This window comes from Corythoichthys intestinalis, chromosome 15 (assembly GCF_030265065.1).
Source record: "Corythoichthys intestinalis isolate RoL2023-P3 chromosome 15, ASM3026506v1, whole genome shotgun sequence".
NCBI lineage: Eukaryota > Metazoa > Chordata > Actinopteri > Syngnathiformes > Syngnathidae > Corythoichthys > Corythoichthys intestinalis.
The window spans coordinates 39,698,300-39,716,688 of NC_080409.1; the positions used below are offsets into that span (position 1 = coordinate 39,698,300).

Genomic DNA, 18,389 nt, shown 5'->3' on the forward strand with positions numbered 1-18,389 from the left:
TAAATATTCAAATCATGTGGTGTGCACCAGATAGTATGTGGTGCCCAATAAAAATGATCTTGTGTGCACCAGAAAGTTCCCTTTTATAGGCCACAAACTGCGGGTGCGCATTGAACATCGGCATTTTCAGCGTGTTAAAAATGGTAATACAGGATTTTGTTGAGCTTTACTTCAATCTTGGACATAACTATAAAGATATTACTGTATTACTTGCACACCAAAATGTTTCCCGTGCGCACCAGATAGTATGTGGTACCCACTAAAAACTATCTGGTGCGCACCAGATAGTATGTGGTGCCCACGGGAAACATTTTGGTGTGCAAGTAATACAGTAATATCTTTATAGTTATGTCCAAGATTGAAGTAAAGCTCAACTAAATCCTGTATTACCATTTTTAACACGCTTAAAATGCCGATGTTCAATGCGCCAGATAGTTTCTACAGCGCACCAGATACTTTCTAGTGGGCACCACATACTATCTGGTGCGCACCAGATGGTTTAAATTTATCTTATTTCTGTCAATGTCCCTTCAGGGGTTCCGTAGAAGTTGACTTGCTGTTGTGTTTTGGATCATTGTCTTCAAAATTTACTGGTAAAGAACAGAATCCATCCTTCCAACGATGACAAGTTGCAAGTTTTTTTTTTTTAAAGGTTAGTTTTAGAGGGGCAAAAAGTCCAAAACAGGAAATTAATACCATCTTGTTTATTTTTGTGCAAAATGAACACAACTCCATAAATTGAGTACGCATTTTATTTTCTTAAAAACGAAGGTTGACAAAAAAAAAAAAAAAAAAAAAGGGGGGGGGGGGGGGGGGTTAAGAGCACGTTAGGGCTCCGCGGACTGTTTGTGATATTTACACAAAACCCGAAGACACATTCAAACAACATACGTGATGCACAGACACGAGTCAATCACTGTCTGTAGGGCAAGGGAGCAACAGCAAATACTGAAGCAGTGACTAGGGAGGGTGAAAAAAGTGAGACGGGCAAGAAGATGCAGAAGAGAATGTTTTGTATGTAGGCCACCATTTGGCAACAAACAAGTAGAATACACATTCGAGAAGAAAAATGCTGTACAAACAAACACTTGGTTTTAAAACTTTTAGTACTAAAGCTACAGAATTCAAAATGTCTTCTTTTTGACTTGACTTTACAAAAACTCTTATTTGTGTGCAGAGAAACTCCAACAGGACGGCAAGGGGGAGTGATAAGAGCACATATATAGAACATGTAGAGTTGACGTCCACTCTTTGATTTGAACTGGATGGACCAAAGTGCGACAACAAGTGAAGGGAACGACTCGGGCGGGGCTGTACAGAGTGGAACACCAGAGGAACGCTTTTTCAAACTGTCTGAGCAAGGAAGAAGTGGTGGACCAAGTGTCCAGAAGTGAAGTACTTGTACAATCCCTTCTTGGTAAAAGACCGTGATTGACAGTTCACGTAGAACACCGGTAGCCGCCACTGTCTCTGTTTACTTCCTGATTAGGAGCCGCATTTTTTTTTTTCATACCTTTGTCGTCATCAGAACATGGGCATGCTGAACCCCTGCAAGGATACACACAAATAATTAACAAAACATTCCGCAAATATTTTTCATCCCGTGTGGCGAAAACATTGCAGGTATCAAATTCAAATTGAGGTAGGGCTGAAGGATATTGTAAAAAACTGACATTGCAATTTTGGGGGGAGTTTGCGATACATTGACCGGCCACTTTATTAGGTATACCTGTCCAACTGTCCGTTAACACTTAATTTCTAATCAGCCAATCACATGGCGGGAACTCAGTGCATTTAGGCATGTAGACATGGTTTAAGACAATCTCCTGCAGATCAAACCAAGCATCAGTATGGGGAAGAAAGGTGATTTGAGTGACTTTGAACGTGGCATGGTTGTTGGTGCCAGAAGGGCTGGTATGAGTATTTCAGAAACTGCTGATCTACTGGGATTTTCACGCACAACCACTCTAGGGTTTAAAGAGAATGGTCTGAAAAAGAAAAAATATCCACTGAGCGGCAGTTCTGTGGGCGGAAATGCCTTGTTGATGCCAGAGGTCAGAGGAGAATGGCCAGACTGGTTCGAGCTGATAGAAAGGCAACAGTGACTCAAATAACCACCCGTTACAACCAAGGTAGGCAGAAGAGCATCTCTGAACGCACAGTACGTCGAACTTTGAGGCAGATGGGGTACAGCAGCAGAAGACCACGGCGGGTGCCACTCCTTTCAGCTATGAACAGGAAACTGAGGCTACAATTTGCAGAAGCTCATCGAAATTGGACAATAGAAGATTGGAAAAACGTTGCCTGGTCTGACGAGTCTCGATTTCTGCTGCGACATTCGGATGGTAGGGTCAGAATTTGGCGTCAACAACATGTAAGCATGGATCCATCCTGCCTTGTATCAACGGTTCAGGCTGGTGGTGGTGGTGTAATGGTGTGGGGAATATTTTCTTGGCACTCTTTGGGCCCCTTGGTACCAATTGAGCATCGTTGGAACGCCACAGCCTACCTGAGTATTGTTGCTGACCATGTCCATCCCTTTATGATCACAATGCACCCAACTTCTGAAGGGTACTTTCAGCAGGATAATGCGCCATGTCATAAAGCTGGAATCATCTCAGACTGGTTTCTTGAACATGACAATGAGTTCACTGTGCTCAAATGGCCTCCACAGTCACCAGATCTCAATCCAATAGAGCATCTTTGGGATGTAGTGGAACGGGAGATTCGCATCATGGATGTGCAGCCGACAAATCTGCACTAACTGTGTGATGCCATCATGTCTATATGGACCAAACTATCTGAGGAATGCTTCCAGCACCTTGTTGAATCCATGCCACAAAGAATTGAGGCAGTTCTGAAGGAAAAAGGGGGTCCAACTCGTTACTAGCATGGTGTACCTAATAAAGTGGCCGGTGAGTGTCATTTCACATGTTATTTTGGTGTTTTGAAGTGACACTGATGGTTTGGTAAACTTGTTACCATGTTCTTTATGCTCTAGTTATCTGAATAACTCTTAATAGCTATGTTACGTTAACATACCGGCCACGTTCCCATTTCGTTGTTCATGCAACATTATAATACTGTACACTGATTCAGCATGTTGTTCTCTATTGTATTTTTTTTCAATTGCCTTTCAAGATGTGTTGGATTTTATCAATTAAATTTTCCCCCAAAATGCGACCTATACCAGTATATGTTTTTTTTCCTCTTCGTTGGGCATCTTATGGCTGGTGCGACTTATACTCAGGTGCGAGTTATAGTCCGAAAAATACGGTAATTTAACTGAAGGATCCATTTAAAACATTTAGATTCAATATATACAAAAAAAATAAATAAAAACGCAAAATTAGGGCTGCTGCTACCGATTATTTTCGTAGGCGATTAATCAATGACTTGGTTAGTTCGAATAATCGAGTAATCGGACAAGGAACATAAAAGATTAAAATACATGAGCTGAGCCTCAAACAGTATGAAAAAAATAAATGAGGATCTAAGTACAACAAAAGAACAATTTGCTAACTTACATAGCAAAAGTCTGCTACCTTAAATGCTACATAATGGTAACTTTTTTTTTTTTTTTTTTAACAGTGTTCTTAACAAATGGTTCAAACACATATTCCCAAAAAAGGACAAATATACGTATTAACTAAATTACGAATGCATTAAAAAAACATTATCTTAAACAAAACCTTAGCCTATGTTGGTTTGGAGCAGCAGGATTCAGCCATGTGAAATGAGTTATGTCATATTAACTGTTGCCACTAGAAAGCATTGTATCCACCCAAATCAATACTGGTAAATGCAAACACTTTCAAAACAAACCATTACAACGCCACTTTACTTAAACGAATACTCGAAGGAGCAAAAATTAATTTGAATCTTTTTTCTAATCGAATTACTCGAGTTAATCGCAGAACTAATGCAAATTAAAGTTATGCTTAATGAAAAATATCTATAATTCTAAATAAAATATAAATTTAGAAAAATGGAAACTTAAAAACAAACTAAAACTAATTATAATAAATTGAAAAAATAAGAATAAAGACAAAACTACAGTAAGTGTGGCCTGCGTGTATCTTGCTCTGGGAATTTTCTTTGTTTTTATATATCTTTTTTGACCTCACATAGGTCCCACAATGGTCGGCCTCTCTTTGGCTGCCATTGACAGTAACAGCCGTCTAATCCATTTTAACTTAGTACACTATGATTACAGCTCCCAATAAAAACCCAACTTTTTTTTCTCCATCGTATTAGTTCCCCACAATGGGTTAAGGGTCGCTAATTTCTTTCCCCATCAATATAACTAACAAGTTAATACATAAATCTCAGTGCAAGATCTGATTTGCTCACCGATTCATCCTCGATCATGGCCGCTGAATCAAAGAAGTCCGGTCTTAGTTCTGCTCTCTCACGTCTGTTCCTCGAAGGTGGCTGGTAGAGTTAAAAAATTGACAAAACAGAAGGAAAAAAAAAAATCAATTTTTATCCAGACAGAGAAGAAAACAACAAAATCAACGAGAATGTCACCGACCAGGTCGATGACCATTGTGTCTTCAAATTCTTCGTTCATGTCCTCCAGTTGGCCTCGCGACGACATCATCACGTCTTCGAAGATGGGCTCGGCGTCATCCTCCATTAACCCGCGCCTGAAAAGCATTCATTACATGTGATGATATGGCTATGTGCAACTTCTTTTAATTAAAAAAAAAATAATAAAAAATAAAAAAACATACAACATTCAGTTTATTTTCAGAGTTTAATACGGTAAAATAGAAATCTTGTGATAAACTTTTGTTGTTTTGTTAATCCAACTTACACTGTCTGCCGGACCCCCTGATTGCTGCGTGACTTTATGTAGTTCATGGCCGTCCGGTCCTTCCGGTTCACCTCCTCCATTTTCTGCTGACCGAGCCAAGACATTTGCATCTGAGGGCTGCAGCAAAAGTCGTGTTAGTCAAATGTGTTTTACTCAGTCGTTGCCCTTGGCAGTGATAAACATCGAATCCATTTTAATTGGGATAGCTGGTATTGAATGATCATGTTTCAGTGCCATTGAATGCAATAGACGTCTAATCCAGGGATGTGTTTCCCAAGAGGATTTAATCCACAGCTATTTTGGTAGTATATTTATAATATTTATGATTATCTAATTTTTTGGAATATAAACTAATACTGCAACAATTAATCGATTAACTCGAGTAATTCAATTCGAAAAAAAAGATTCAAATTCAATTTTGCTGCTTTGAGTATCAGTTTCATTAATGTGGCGTTGTAACAGTTTGTTTTGAAAGTGTTTGCATTTTATGTTATTGATTTGGGTGCATACAATGCCCTCTAGTGGCAACAGTGAAGATGACATAACTAAGTTCACATGACTGAATCCAGCTGCTCCCTGTCAAGACCGACATAAGCTAAGTTTTTGTTTATGTTTTTTTAAATGCATTCGTAATGTAGTTTATAGGTACAGTGTGGAGAACAAGTATTTGATACACTGCCGATTTTGCTGGTTTCCCCACTTGCAAAGCATGTAGAGGTCTAATTTGTATCATAAGTTCTCTTCAACTGTGAGGGACGGAATCTAATACAAAAAAACAAAATCACGTTGTATGATTTTTAAATAGTAAATTTGCATTTAATTGCATGAAATAAGTATTTGATACATCATAAAAATCGAACTTAATATTTGGTACAGAAACTTTGTTTGCTATTACAGATACAAAACGTTTCCTGTAGTCTTTGACAAGATTTGCACACACTGCAGCAGGGATTTTGGCCCACTCCTCCATGCAGATCTTCTCCAGAGCCTTCAGGTTTCGGGGCTGCTGCCGGGCAACACGGACTTTCAGCTCCCTCTATAGATTTTCTATCGGGTTCAAATCTGGTGACTGACTAGGCCACTCCAGGACCTTAAGATGCTTCTTACGGAGCCACTCTTTAGTTGCCTTGGCTGTGTGCTTTGGGTCGTTGTCATGCTGGAAGACCCAGCCACGACCCATCTTCAGGGCTCTCACTGAAGGAAGAAGGTTGTCAGCCAAGATCTGGTGATATATAGCCCCATCCATCCTCCCCTCAATACGGTGCAGTCGTCCTGTACCCTTGGCAGAGAAGCAGCCCCCAAAAAATGATGTTTCCTCCTCCAAGTTTCACGGTTGGGATGGTGTTCTTGGGGTTGTACTCATCCTTCTTTTTCCTCCAAACACGACGAGCCGAGTTTAGACCAAAAACTTCCATTTTAGTCTCATCCGACCACATGACCTTCTCCCATTGCTCCTCTGGATCATCCAGATGGTCAGTGGCAAACCTCAGACGTGTCTGGACATGCACTGGCTTCAGCAGCGGGACCTTGCGTGCGCTGTAGGATTTTAATCCATGACGGCGTAATGTGTTTCTGATGGTTTTCTTCGAGACTGTGGTTCCAGCTCTCTTCAGGTCATTGACTAGGTCCTGTTGTGTAGTTCTGGGATGATCCCTCACCTTCCTCATGATCAGTGATGCCCCACGAGGTGAGAACTTGCATGGAGCCCCAGAACGAGGCAGATTGACCGACAACTAGAAGTTCTTTCATTTTCTAATAATCGCTCCAACAGTTGTTACCTTCTCACCAAGCTGCTTGCTTATTTTCCTGTAGCCCATCCCAGCCTTGTGCAGGTCTATTATTCTATCCCTGATGCCCTTACACAGCTCTTTGGTCTTGGCCATTGTGGAGAGGTTGGAGTTTGTTTGAGCATGTGAACAGGTGTCTTTTATACAGGTAACAAGTTCAAACAGGTGCAGTTACTTCCAGTAATGAGTGGAGAACAGGAGGAGTTCTTAAAGAACTAAGAGCTGAAATATTTACTAGTTGGTAATGTATCAAATACTTATTTCATGCAGTTAAATACAAATTTATTATTTAAAAATTATACAATGATTTTCTGGATTTTTGTATTAGATTCCGTCCCTCACAGTTGAAGAGAACTTATGATTCAAATTACAGACCTCTACATGGCTTGCAAGTGGGAAAACCAGCAAAATCGGCAGTGTATCAAATACTTGTTCTCCCCACTGTATATTTAGCTGTTTTTTGTGGGAATATGTGTTTGAACCATTTGTTCAGAGCATCGTAAAAAAAAAAAAAAATGTTAGCATTTTATAGTACTGAAGCAAGCGGACTTTTGCTATGTAAGTTAGACGACTGTTATTTTGTTGTACTTAGATCCTCATTTATTTTTTATACTGTTTGAGGCTCAGCTCAGGTATTTTATTTTTTATGTCCCTTATTCGATTACTCGATTATTTGAACTTACTCATCATCGACTACTACAATAATCGATAGCTGCAGCCCTAACATAAACCACTACTTTTTTACCCCCACTTTGAACCCTGTTCCAGTTTTGTCCTGTGCGTCTTATACATGGATTTTTATAAGCAAATGAGCTGCATGTCCTTTAGTGTAAATATCTCATAGTACAATGTAGACACTTGCATCTTAATAATCCATTTCGTCTTGTACCGGTATATGAACAAAAAATTAAATGTTTCTTGCAAAATGTAACGGGCGCAGTGTGTTATCTATGTAAAATAGTTTTTTATTTGATCGCAATCACTTTAGTAACTATAATTACCCTGCAAACAATAGGATTTGAAATTGGTCATGGCGTGACGTCACACTCTGCCTTATTACGCCCACAAATATGCAGGGCGTGGAGGAGCAAGGCAAACTAGCCTTTTAATTGAATTTTATCTTCTCGAAAAACGAAGTCGCTGCATATTCGCAGGCTACACAAAATGATATGGTGGGCCAGATCTGGCCCGCGGGCCTGAATTTTTCAGCAGCACCTAGACAAAATGGATTAGACCAGGGGTGTCAAACCGGTCCTCAAATGGCCGCAGAGGGTGCTGGATTTCATTGCAACCAAACGAGAGGAATACCTTTTCACCGATCTGGTGTCTTACAAGTTTAATCAGTTGATTGCATCAGGGGCTGCTTGTTTTAGCAGAAACCTCATTGGTTGAACTGTCTGTGCTGGATCTGTTGGAACAAAGACCCGGACCCACTGCAGCCCTTTTTGGAATCGGTTCGACACCCCTGGATTAGACTATCTATTGCCGTTAATGGTAGCCAATGACTAAAAACGTGTAAGTCGCCACACCACACTCACTTGTGTACGAAGTCGTTCTCTGAACCGGGTTCTGAATCCGGGTCGGGCATGTGTTCCGCCGGCCTGTTCTCCCGGAGGACGGTTGAGGTGAGCTGAGGGGTTTGCAGCGCGCTGGGTGTCTGCAAGGTGTCGTTGCGCATCAGCCACGAGCCCTCCACGTTGCTCTCCTCTGCCATATAGGAAATAGATCAAAATCCCAAAAAATCAAAGCATTTAAATTTCAAGCCCAAATCGCCCAACCTTACCTTCGATGCGTTTCTTATGAAGAGGCGGCCGTCCCTTCTTACTGCGGACGGAGCCCGTCTTGCTGCTGGAGCCTGAAGTGACTGACATGTGGTCCTCATCGCCACCCGTCAAAAGGCTGTTCCTGTACGATATCAGCGGCAGCCACACATCCTCTCGCCGCTCCGACATGGACTCCGACATGAACTTTTCCAGGTACGAGTGACTGACGAGACGTGTGGCAGTTCAGTATCTTGAACCAAAGATTTGTTCCCCAAAAGTCGTGAGTTTACTTACACTGTCTTTTTGTCTTGGCGAATCAACTTAGAGGAGAACTCGCTCAAGACCTCCAGGAAGGCCAAGTTAATTGGAGGAAACTCAGGTCCTCGAGGATTTTGGTACTTGAAGGCAAACTCGATTCCATCTCTGTTAAGTCGGAAGGACAGAATCAGTGTTGTGCGTTAACGATAAAAAAATATTTTCTTGACACACGTCTTGGATGAGAAAACCCGTTTGCCAGTTTATGTCTGAAAGGATGATACGATACGATGCTAAATAAGCTCGCCGCACTGATATTTATTTAATGTTATCATATACTTACAATTTCATTAGGCAAATTGTCTGTTATAATACTTAAAATCTTTTCCACATTTTTGGTGTAACTCCAGCACCGAGGTCAGGTAAATATATAAGTTTGTTTGCGCTGCTAGCCTTGCAAGCTTCCTCTTTATTGCATTACTTTGAGTGTTTGCAGGGCACAACAAAAACAGTTGTGGTTGCAAAATGTCTGTTTTCATCAATCATATGCACTCACAGAAAATGTCCAATTATTTGAGCATACGTATTATTCTTTGCTCATATTTTGGACATGTTGATAATCATTGCACTTAAAGCAACACTTTTTTAAAGTTTTGGTCGATTTTAGCGACACTGGTAGACAAAAACGGTAGTGTTTTTCCTTAAGGAAGACTACGTTTCCCATGAGGACCAGCGCACAACCGCACAGTGTGGTAACATCATCAATCAAATTAAAAAATCAATCTTCCGGTCGCCTGCAGATGGATTAAACAAATTTTCTGTTCCCAGCGGCTGTGTGAAAGATGAATAGTATGTAGTATGTAGTAATGAATCCAGCTGTGGCTAAACAATGGCTAAACAATAGCATATGACTGTTAGCAACCGTGTGGCTTAATGCGGCTAAATCCCCCACCCTACCAGAACTTGAAGGAGGGGCGGGCGTCATGCCAGCGGGTGAAAGTCGGGCCAATGTTTATTCTGTATATCCTGGTAGCCTCTGTGAGATGTGCTTTAATGCTTTTGCACAATAACAGTATTAACAATATTCACCATATTTACAATAGTTATTGCAATTATGTGTGTTTAAAACTAGGTGTTATGATTGTTTTTTCATGTAACAGTCTATTCGCTTGTGCTTTAGTGCTTACACAATGAAAAGAGTCATAATGTTTCCTTTTTCAGTAGACGTCACCATAATGTTTCTGTTTTCAGTAGACGTCACCATAATGTTTCTGTTTTCAGTAGACGTCACCATAATGTTTCTGTTCTCAATAAAAGGCTCCGCTCCTCAGGGGTTAGGTTAGATAAGCTTGTTGTGAGCCACACGGCCCGCATCAACTTTTTCTCCTGACGGCCGTTAGCGTAAAAGCTTTATCTTCGTCTCAAGTCTGATTCTTCCTCCGTCCCTTCCTAGGTCTTTTGTTGTTTTCTTAGTTCAAGTATTAAGTTTAGACCTAACACCTCCCTTTTTTTCCCTCCTCAGACAAAACTGTTTATCTCTTTTGTTGCTCTGCCATCTTTGCCGAATTGGTGCGAAAGCGTTCGCATGGACTTCCGTCTTTATAATGAATGGGGGAAAGAGGACGCGAGGTATGCCGTAAAGCAGTCGGCACATTTGAAGTTTTTTGTGTGTGGCAGGGTGCTTGTCACCCTCCTCAAAGTTAATTAGTGCCGGTGACAGCGATACAGACCCCCCTCAAGATATAAAAGAGGTGTCATTCAACTAGTTGTCGGTCGACATATCATCGCAAATCTCATGAAACTATTTGATAAAGGTTGAAAAGTTACGTAGTGTTGCTTTAAGGGCGGCCATGGTGCAGTTGGGAGCTTGAGTTGTCCTGGGACCAAAGCGTCAGCGGTTCGATTCCCGGCTATGACTGCCCATTGTCGAAGTGACCTTGGGCAAGGCACTGAACCCTAACTTGCCCCCACTGGGTTGGCAGCGCCTTGCATGGCAGCAGCACCATTGGTGTGTGAATGTGTGTGTGAAAGGGTAAATATGTGCTAATGTAAAGCGCTTTGGGCATTGTAACAATGTAGATAAAGTGCTATATAAGTACTCTCTATTTACCATTTGAGCAATTTAGCAGAAATAGAACTATTATTGTTAATATAAGAGTGGACAATAAATGATAATCCTAAATTGGTGGAAACCTTTATGTGTTACGTTTAGGCTAAAAACTTTGAATTTTTACTGACTAAAACATTTTGAGTATTCTCTAAAACTAGACTATGACTAACACATTTAGAAATGACATACACAATAACTAGACTAAGACTAATATGTGTTTTCATCCGAAAGACTAATACTAAATAGGCAGGAGAAAAAAAACACTGAAAATTAAATAGAGTAGTTCAGATCCTCTTAATACACCTGAATGTGCGCTTGCACCAGCAAACTTACTTGTGTAGTGTGGCTACTGCCTCTCTGGTTTTAATCTGATCCAGGCCAAAGGTGAGAGCAAAACGGCGAGCCAGCTCCTTGATGCCGCTCACATGTGACGATGTGCGGTCTAAGTTGGGGCCTTGGTCCTGTAGTAACTCATTAAAGAGCTACAAACACGTATAATGAAATCTTTTAGAGGTTTTTGTCTATTTAAAAAGAGGTGTTGTACAGAATATCGGACCTGCTGCAGACTGAGGATGAGAGTCTTGGCACACAGGATCTTGTCAGTCTGTCTTGTTTTACTCAAGGTCTCCTTGATGATGTCGCCGTAGTCGTTATAGTACTGAAATAAAAGAAACAAAGGTACACTCATTAAGTACAATACAACGGCAACATAGTGAGCCTCTCCCAGTCAAAATAAATTGGACGTGTGGCCAGTCAGTGTCAGCCAATGAGTTAAATTTACCTTCATGTAATGTTTAAATATGTCAGCAGCCGCTGGCATGTCGACGATATCATAGATGATGAGTTTGCAGAAAGCTGCCAGCAGGTTCCTTCTCTTGTGCAGGGCCTCAATCTTGTTGGCTTCATCTTCCTCATCGCCCTCTGAGAGTCAGTCAAATTCATTATTACGATAACTTTATTTTTTATTTTTGTTTGTCTTTCAAACTCCCTCTCACCCATGCTCTGGTTCTCATCGTCCTGGTCGATAAAGACGTGGTCTAGGACAAAGTTGAGCAGCTCGTTTTGCAAAGTGCCGTCGGGGTTGAAGACAAGCGGCTGGAGACCCTCCCGGCCGCCGGTCGTCAGTTGGTGGCTGAAGATCATCAGCAGGTCGCAGAGCAGCATAAAAGCCTAAGCAGAATAGGCCGTGTGAGGTGTTCGAAAACCCAGGAAATGGAAAAACCCGTCATTTTAAAAAGGAACCTCGGACTTAAAGACATATAGGCTCAAATAACCTACAACTGCTTTCTTTTACTAAAATATTTTTATTAGAAACACATAGACTATTGCCATTGATTTAAAAATGTATAATATTAAGTACATTTTTTGACCTACGGAGGGCGCCATGTTTCATGCGCACAACAGAGACTCGGGGTGATGCCACTGTCACTAGACGAACACTACTGGGTTTCTCCAATTCCTTCTTCGTGGTGGGACGTCCAACACATGCACACATTGGTTTAAAGCAGTGAGTACTTACTATTTGTGTTTTAATTAAGCTTTTATTACCTTTTCATTGCCTCAAAATACTTTTCGCATGTGTTTCCCTCTCATACCTTTAAGCATTGTGTTTTCTTGTAGCCTTAAAGCAGATTGTTGACCACATTAGTCACGTAGCATATTTAAACCACCCTTATTTGATATTACCACATTTTACTATTTTCTTAAGACATCTTTAGTATCTTCTGTCTGTATGCATCTAAACAAAACAAGCTTAAAGTGCACGGTAGTACTTTGGGTGTCAAACTCACCGGTGTAGCACATTTTGGCAGAGGACCGTTTTTTTCCTACTCTAGTCTTGTCACATCCAGTCTTTCCTTGCTTTTGCTGCTCGTTTTGTGAAATATTGACAGTGCTATCATGCTCATTAATGTTCCTCTCGGGATCAAATTGAAAGTGTTTAATTCATAATAACATTTATCTTTTAAGAAAAACAAGCCTTTCCATCCGTGGATCCCTTTAAATTGTACCTGCTCTTTGACGGGCGTGTTGACGTTGGACAGGCACTGCTGGCACACGGCAAGGAAAGACTTGACTACTCTCCTTAGGGCCAGCAAGTCATCCTATATGAACATAAACAAGTAACATTGTAGATAGCCCATTTGCTCCAATAAGAAAAAATGAACCCCCGCCTCAAGTATTTTTACCTGGAAAATTGTCATACATCGCTAACATTGTTTAATTCTTTACAGGGCACTCAATGGCTGCCATTCATTTTTGACTGGGAGGGTGGCAGCGATCACGACGTCTTGCGCAGTCAATGGTGGCCAGTGAATATAATTTTTTTTTTTTTTTTTTTTTTAAAGGTTTACTTTATACTTATTATAAAGTAACTAACAATATAATCGATTTTTACATCAGTGTGTGTGTAGCACCTTGCTGGGAGCTCCCTCTGTAATCTTGACCAACTGCCAGAGGATGGAGTAGTGGGAGCACTGCAGCGCCTGTACGGCTATCTGCTCCGGCATGGAGCCCAGCTCGATGCCCGCCTTCAGCAGCCGGTAACAGTTGCCGAACAGATCCCAGCGTGTTAGGTCGTGAGCGCTGAGGGGCGGCAGAGGATGTCGTATATTAATTAAAAAAAACAAAAAACATATGGAACTACTGTTAGACTGCAAGTAAAGAGAGAGTTCTTACTTGTGGAAGGCTGTGAGTCTTTTCAGTGTGGATAAAACGTTGTAGATGTCATCGTCATCGGCTTCTTCGGCCTGTAATTCGATAAACACATGTCAGCGCAAAAATAAGTCATTGTATGAGTATAAACAAGGAATTGTGCTGGTGTCTCGCCTCCTGCAGCAGCTCCTCCACGGAGTGCGCGAAGCGATCGGTCATCTCGTCAATAAGCTGCGAGCGGGCGATATCCACTCTGTTCATGATGGTGTACTCTTCTGAGCAGAGGATGCTATAAGTCTTGCTGCACGCCTCCAGCACATCCGTCTCAATGTGTTTCTCCACCACCAGCCGGATTTGTTTAAGCAGCGCATCCAAGTGTTTTTCCATGCGCCCGGCGCTGTACACGTCTAGGTCAAAGAACTGCGGGATCTGCAGCAGATTGGCCACTTTCTCAGAGTCTGCTTGGTACTGCAGGGAGAAGGTGAAAATGGGTGGGTCAATGGCTTGGTCCTTTCTCGTGCAGCTTTAAGCAAAGGCATTTTGCACCTTGGACAGGAGCATTGGCAGTGCCATGATGAAGTGTTCCGTCAGTTTGTTCTTATCGTCAATTTGGGTCTTCCTCTCCTTGGCTGTCAAAACCTAGTGAGTACACAGATGAAAAAAATACAACTAAGTTGGTCTGGGGAGAAAAAAAAATGTGAAAATGAGTGTGACACAACATAATGAGGAAGTAAAATATAGTAAATAAAATATATCTCCAGACAGTGACGTGCGGTCAGGGGAGGCAGTCCTGTCATCATGACAAAAAATAATTATAACAACAAATTTATATTAATATTTGTCCACTGATCTTTATGTATGACTAATTTTGAACATTATTTATAGTCACAATCGCTGAATTTGCCAATTTCCTGATCAAATAAAGAAATGAAACGAGAGGTGCGGCAGCAAAGAGTAAAGCCTCACCTCTGACTGCGCAATTCATCACAAACTGGGTTGATACATGCAAGTGGAGCGTGCGGGTTGCCGTATATCTGCATGTCGCCATTATAATGTTTGCAGATATGTTTATTTAACCCGAGTTTCCACAGTCTGGCTAATGTCTTTAACCCTTAAAGTTTAATGTTTGTTAGTGACGTATTTAGTTTTGCTGATGGGAAATAAAACCGCAGTGAAAAGGCTCAGGTTGCGGCAGATAGTACTCTGCCGCACTGAAGGGGGGCGTACGTGAGCTAACAGGTACTTGGTGCCAGGCGAGTCAAATGCACTGCTGTGAGCCGTTTTGTAATTTGCTACGTCGGACTCCCAAAATGGAAGAGGATTGTATATCTAAGCTTAAAAGTTTCTCAAATTTGGACTTTCATTCAAAAGGGGACGTGATTAACACTGGTAAGACCAACGCCGGAGCTAAAAGGTTTGCTTCAAACTACGGGACAGAAGATAACTCGCTCTTTTCAAACGGAGAGTGGTGCACCCGAAAAGACTGGCTATGTGGCTGTCCTTCGAAAAATCGCCTTAACTGCTTTCCCTGCCTTTTGTTCTCAACTTGTGCCAATGTCTGGACTAACACGGGATATTGTGACATGAAAAATTTACCACGAAGCCTCAGCAAACATGAGAGATCGACCACTCACTTTCAAAGCCAGATTGCTTTAAAAACTTTTGGAAGCTCAAGGATCGATTTGGCTTTGAACGAACAGCGGAGGCTCAACGTTAGCATCCACAATTCTAAGGTAAAGGAAAACCGAACGATTTTGAAAGACCTCATTAATGCAACCTGCTTCCTAGCTAAACAGGAGTTAGCATTTTGTGGTAATGATGAGAGGGCAAGCTGTTCTAATGGTGACAATTATGTAGAACATGCTTTTGATGAGAAAGATGAAAGGTTAGCTAAACATTTGGACACATCCACTGTGTTTTCTGGCTTGACAAATAGAATACAGAACGATCTAATTGAAGCAATCGTCTCCATTGAGGCGGAGAGACTTTTAAAACTAAAGGAAAATAAGGAGGACTTTAACAACAAAGTAAGGTTTTTGTGGCGAAGGACAGGCGCATGGACTTCATCTACAAATAAAGGTAAGACCACAAACAGTTTTCATTTCAATCTTCTAAGAAAGAGATTAGACTAAGAAAAATACAATAGAATATTTAAAAACTAAATTTTGGCCGTATATAAAATATTTCTTTGTTCTTCTTTTCATGCTTTTTGTTGAGAAATCTGTTATAAATTGATTAAAGTATCAGAATTAAAAGTTTTAAAAACTGAATATTTCACTAAATGTCAATTGAAATCTGTGGTTTTGTACAACACTTTTTACTCTCATTTATGTTGCATGAATGATAGAATTGCGACGGCCAACACATGGAGGGTATAGAGCAAATGCATATTATTTTCTTACTTTTACGTATTTGTAATATGTACCGTGTGTTCGTGTTGTGTGAAGAATGCTGATGTGATATTAAAGAACCAGTAGCCAATTGAATAAGCTACCCTTTTTGGTTTATATATTTGAAAATCTGACACTAAGCGAGTCAGTGCCTCACCGACCATGAACCTTACCGCACGTCACTGCTCCAGTATGTTGTGTACCAACAGAGTAAGCACACCTCACACCTTTGATGCAGTACAAAGACTCATCTCTGAGAGGCAGCATGGTGCCACAGGGGATCAGACATAAAACACCACGAGGTAATTATTCAGGAGGATTTTTAAGCGACGCTTGATAAAAAGAACCTTTTTGAATCAGCGAGCGCTACAACTGGGTCATCAACTCAGCAATCGCTGTCAAGAAAATACATCGTCAATCTAGAAAAGCAGCACAATTAATTGAATGCATACAATTAATTTTCTGGCAGATATTGCATTTTAACTCAGAAAAAAAACTCTCCTTAACATCACCATCGGTGGTATAACGCAGGACATTGGACATCGGAACCATATTACTAAAGGCAGTTGTCTACTAAAGGTGTATGAAATTTCCGATTTTTAGATTATTCACGATTCAGCTGCTGAAGATTCGAGAACGATTCACAAACATCCATATTCCGATTATTTGAATATGCCAAGTAAAGCAGAACTAAAACACAGTCGGCGCGGTCATCGGGACGCAATGAGGAACGGACCGAGAGTACACATCTACAACTCATGCCGCTAGATACAAAACAGCAACAGGTATGGCTGACCTACCCAACCAACCTCTCCGTGTGATCAGACCTGCTCCCATAAATTTAGACGTGTGGAATAATTTTGGATTCTACGAGAAAATCTAGAAAATTGGGGATTTCGAAGAATGTTGAAAGCAAGCCGAGGTACGTCATCCCATCACTGACACAACAGTCCGGCTCTCTACCAGCAGACGGAAGTAGAAATCATGTCATCGTTGTCGAATGTAGACAAAGTCACCGTTACGTGTGATGCGTGGAAATCTGTAGCCCGCGGATTGTTTGTTACAGTAAGAGTCCATTTCATAACCGATGAGTGGGAGCTGAAAAAACACGTGCTTCAAAAAAGAGCGATGAACAAGGTTGCTAATATGGTTGAACTGTTAAGCGGTGCTGTAAATGAATGAAACATCGCGAAAAAAGACGTTTCTCCATTACGGACGACGCAGCTATTATGGTTGTCAATGCCCAGATGGGTAACTTTAGCCATCTGACATGCTGCGCCCACACGCTGATTTTTCATCTGCAGGAGTGGATCAACTCCTGTTCTTATACAAGAACATGGAATTTTCTCAGTAGCTAAATACTCTTGACCTGTCCCGCATATCGTTGAGGTTCGGATGCAAAAGGATTTGAGGCATTGAGGCATGTTTACACAACTCAAAGCACTTTTTTGAGCTATTTGTATTGAAGTAGTAGTACACATTGTGTTTAATTTGTACCTGAGTTCACTTTTAGTTGAATAAAAATATATTTCTGCAAAATGCTACGATTTATTCTGTTGAAGATTGAATGTAGTTTAAAGCTGCTGATACAGAATGGGGACTTGACTATTTTATTGACTGTTTAAAGCAGGGCCGGCCCAGCCTATACGCAGACTATGCAGCTGCTTAGGACCCCTGACCACAAGGGGGCCCCCAATCTGGCAATTGTTTAATTTATATTCTATTTTGTTTACTACAGTTTGCTTTATTTGACTTTTGTGAGTTTTGATACTTGATTAAAAGATTAAAAAAATAAAAGTTCTTCCTTCACTCCTTTCTTTCCTCTTTTAGAAAAAGGTTTGGCGCTATTACTGTAAGTACTGACAATCATTTGGGGTGAGATGTTTGAAGTATGCAGTGCAACAAAATCTGGTTAATATACAAAATATGGACGTATGGGTTGGATTGCATGTATGGGTTTCACAGTACACTGTGACGAAATGGTGGGCCAAAAATAGGGCCCCCGTTCATTATTTTGCTTAGGGCCCCCAAATGTCCTGGGCCAGCTCTGGTTTAAAGGCATCAATAATCGATTCATAATCGAATCGTCGCCTCTGAATCGTAATCCAATCGTGAGGTGCCCCAAGATTCCCAACTCTACTGTCTACCATAATAGAGGCATGAGTAGTTTTCTTTGCTTCCGATCTCATGGTTGTGGTCATAAAATCTGCCCCTCCTGTTTTCGGAAGCTTGACGCTCACCATGTCCTCAAAATGCTAATCTTTGCATTCCGAGAAATGCAACATTGATGACTTTTCAGCAGCTCTCGGTTCTGCCTGGACTTGGGTCTTTGTGCCGCTCCACTTCTATCTGCCGGCCAATCCTTGCGTCCCCATAAGTTTTCAAATGAATCTTCGCTTGCAGATGTGCAGCCGAATTTTAATGCCCGTGGTCTGACTTTGAACAAATCCGCCGTTGACGTTCTCGTTGGTTGTAAAAAGTAAACAACTCCAGCTATGCAGCCTGTATGTTGATCTGAATATAGCGCTGATCATTTTCGGCCTCAAAATGCTTTTCCACTTTGCTAACCAAGCTCGCCACATCAATTTTATTTTCCACCATTCTGACCCCTCT

The 18,389-nt window shown here is 41.1% G+C and overlaps 1 protein-coding gene across 1 annotated transcript in view; it reads right to left on the reverse strand.

Moving 5' to 3' along the window:
• Window positions 1-996: 996 nt before the first annotated feature.
• Window positions 997-18,389, reverse strand: part of stag1a (STAG1 cohesin complex component a) — a 77,592-nt gene continuing 60,199 nt past the window's right edge. The window contains exons 17-32 of the mRNA XM_057859328.1: window positions 13,933-14,025; window positions 13,561-13,854; window positions 13,411-13,481; window positions 13,149-13,317; window positions 12,744-12,836; window positions 11,730-11,904; window positions 11,516-11,655; window positions 11,291-11,392; window positions 11,068-11,216; window positions 8,664-8,792; window positions 8,390-8,592; window positions 8,145-8,313; window positions 4,820-4,936; window positions 4,535-4,649; window positions 4,354-4,434; window positions 997-1,548 (exon numbers count right to left, since the gene is read on the reverse strand). Of these exons, the coding sequence (XP_057715311.1) occupies window positions 1,525-1,548; window positions 4,354-4,434; window positions 4,535-4,649; window positions 4,820-4,936; window positions 8,145-8,313; window positions 8,390-8,592; window positions 8,664-8,792; window positions 11,068-11,216; window positions 11,291-11,392; window positions 11,516-11,655; window positions 11,730-11,904; window positions 12,744-12,836; window positions 13,149-13,317; window positions 13,411-13,481; window positions 13,561-13,854; window positions 13,933-14,025 (2,124 nt within the window). The 3' untranslated portion in view covers window positions 997-1,524. The remainder of the gene's footprint in view (window positions 1,549-4,353; window positions 4,435-4,534; window positions 4,650-4,819; window positions 4,937-8,144; window positions 8,314-8,389; window positions 8,593-8,663; window positions 8,793-11,067; window positions 11,217-11,290; window positions 11,393-11,515; window positions 11,656-11,729; window positions 11,905-12,743; window positions 12,837-13,148; window positions 13,318-13,410; window positions 13,482-13,560; window positions 13,855-13,932; window positions 14,026-18,389) is intronic.